Source organism: Penaeus chinensis, chromosome 11, assembly GCF_019202785.1.
Source record: "Penaeus chinensis breed Huanghai No. 1 chromosome 11, ASM1920278v2, whole genome shotgun sequence".
NCBI lineage: Eukaryota > Metazoa > Arthropoda > Malacostraca > Decapoda > Penaeidae > Penaeus > Penaeus chinensis.
In genome coordinates, this window is record NC_061829.1 from 33828417 (window position 1) to 33830916 (window position 2500).

The window sequence follows — 2500 nt, forward strand, 5'->3', positions numbered from 1 at the left end:
AGACGATGATGGTAATGATGATGATGATGATGATGATGATGATTGATGGGGTTAATAATAATAGTAATGATTATTATTATCATAATAATAATGATGATAATGATAATAATCATAAGGATGAAAATAATGATGATGATAATGATGATAATAATAATGATGAAAATAATGATAATAAAAATAATGATAGTAATGAGAATGATAAGAAAAAATACAATAAGGATAATAATTACAATTATAATAACAATAACATTAATAACGATGATGATTATAATAATGATAATAATACTAATAATGAAGATCATCATTATCATCATCATCATCATCACAATCGTCATGGTTATAATGATAATAATGAATATGATGATAATGATGATTATGATGATGATGATGATTTTCATTATTAGAATTATCATTATCATTGGCATCATCCTCATCATCCTGATTATCATTATCATTATCATCATCACCATCATCATCATCATCACCATCATCATTATCATTATTACTATTATAATTACAATAATTATTATCATCACATTGTCATTATTTATATTAATATTATTAATATTATAATTATTATAATTAACATTACATTTTTTGTCATAACTATCATTATTGTTATAATAATTATTATTGTTATTATAATTATTATCGTTATTACCATTATTATTATAATTATCATCATTATCATTAATATTAACATGATTATCCCATTTACTATAAGTATCATTATTCTGAATAGTTATCCTCATGAGTGATATCATCATCTCTATTATAATTTTTATGATCATTATCATCAACGTAATTGTAATCATTATAAATATTAATATCATCGTTATTATTATTTTCTTTCCTCTTATTACTATTGCTATTATTTTTGTTATCTTTGTTATCATTATTATTATCATTGTTATTATTATTATCATTATTATTGTTATTATTATTATTATTATCATTATCATAATTATCATTATTATTACTGGTGGTGTTGTTATTGTTATTATTAATTATATTATTATTATTGCCATTTTCATCATTATTGTTGTTATTATTATTATTATTATTATTATTATTATTATTATTATTATTATCATTATTATTATCATTATTATTATTATTACCGTATTATTATTTCTATCATTATTATCATTATTATTATTATTATCCTCATCATTATTTGAATAACATTCTTATCATCATATGTATTTTCATAAAAATCGTAATTATTACTATTATCAATATTATTATTATTATTGTTTTTATTACCATTTTTACTATTACTCATTATTTTTCTATTATCCATATCTTTTAGTATATTGTTATATTATCATTGTCATTACTACTATTACGATTTTTATAACTGAGGATTGTAACTGTAATAAAGATCCCACGGTAATGCTGAGAACAGGAATTTAAAGATTGAATGAATGAATCAATATTACCCTTCCTATGCAGTTTTTTTTTTTTTTTTTTTTTTTTTTTTTAGCCATATTGAAAAAGTGTTAACCTCCCTGCTCATACTTTCCCCCTTTTTCGTTACCTGAAAACGGAGAGATAATGTGAATTCATTATACACAGACATGCATACATATACTTATAGATATAAATGCACACACACATGTGTATGTTTGTGTGTGTGTGTGTGTGTGTGTGTGTGTGTGTGTGTGTGTGTGTGTATGTGTGTGTGTGTGTGTGTGTGTGTGTGTGTGTGTGTGTGTGTGTGTGTCTGTATGTGTGTGTGTGTGTATGATTGTGTGTGTGTGATTGTATGTGTGTGCGTTTATGTACGTGCATGTACGTGTATATGGATGTGTGTGTGTGTGTGTGTGTGTGTGTGTGTGTGTGTGTGTGTGTGTACGTGTGTATGTGTGTGCACGTACATACGAGGCTCCCCTATCTTATTCTGCTCTCTCCTCTCCTTCCAGGTGCGGGCGTGGCGCACAGGAGGCGTGTGGGCGTGGGACTTGCAGATCGAGGAAGCAACACTGAACGACGCAGGAATTTATGAATGCCAAGTTAACACGCGGCCGAAAGTGTCTCATCCGGTGTATCTCGACGTGCAATGTATGTGTTGAATTGGGTTTTCCTGAGAGGTGCTGTTATCTGTGTGTTCTTATGCATGCGTTATGCTGTACATTTCCTTGTATTTCTCTTACCTACTTGTTTAGATTTTATTTATTATTGTTGCTATTTTTACATATGTAGTGTACTTGTTCTTATCATTGTTATTATTCTTTTTGTTCTTATTTCTGTCATTATTCTTGTTATTACTAACATTGTTATCATTATCATCAATTAATATTATTATAATTTTATTATTATTATTATTATTATTATCATTATTATTATTGTTATTATTGTTATTATTACTACTACTACTATTATCATTATTATTATTATTATTATTATTATTATTATTATTATTATTATTATTATTATCATTATTGTTATTACTATTAATGATAATAATAATGGTGATAATAAAAAGTGTTGTTAGTAA

The 2500-nt window shown here is 25.3% G+C and overlaps 1 protein-coding gene across 4 annotated transcripts in view; it reads left to right on the top strand.

The window, feature by feature from the left end:
• Positions 1 to 2500, top strand: part of LOC125030751 (hemicentin-1-like) — an 86607-nt gene that overhangs the window by 49361 nt on the left and 34746 nt on the right. For all 4 annotated transcript variants that reach the window (XM_047621010.1, XM_047621009.1, XM_047621008.1 and 1 more), the window contains exon 5: positions 1926 to 2064. In XM_047621010.1, the coding sequence (XP_047476966.1) occupies positions 1926 to 2064 (139 nt within the window). The remainder of the gene's footprint in view (positions 1 to 1925; positions 2065 to 2500) is intronic.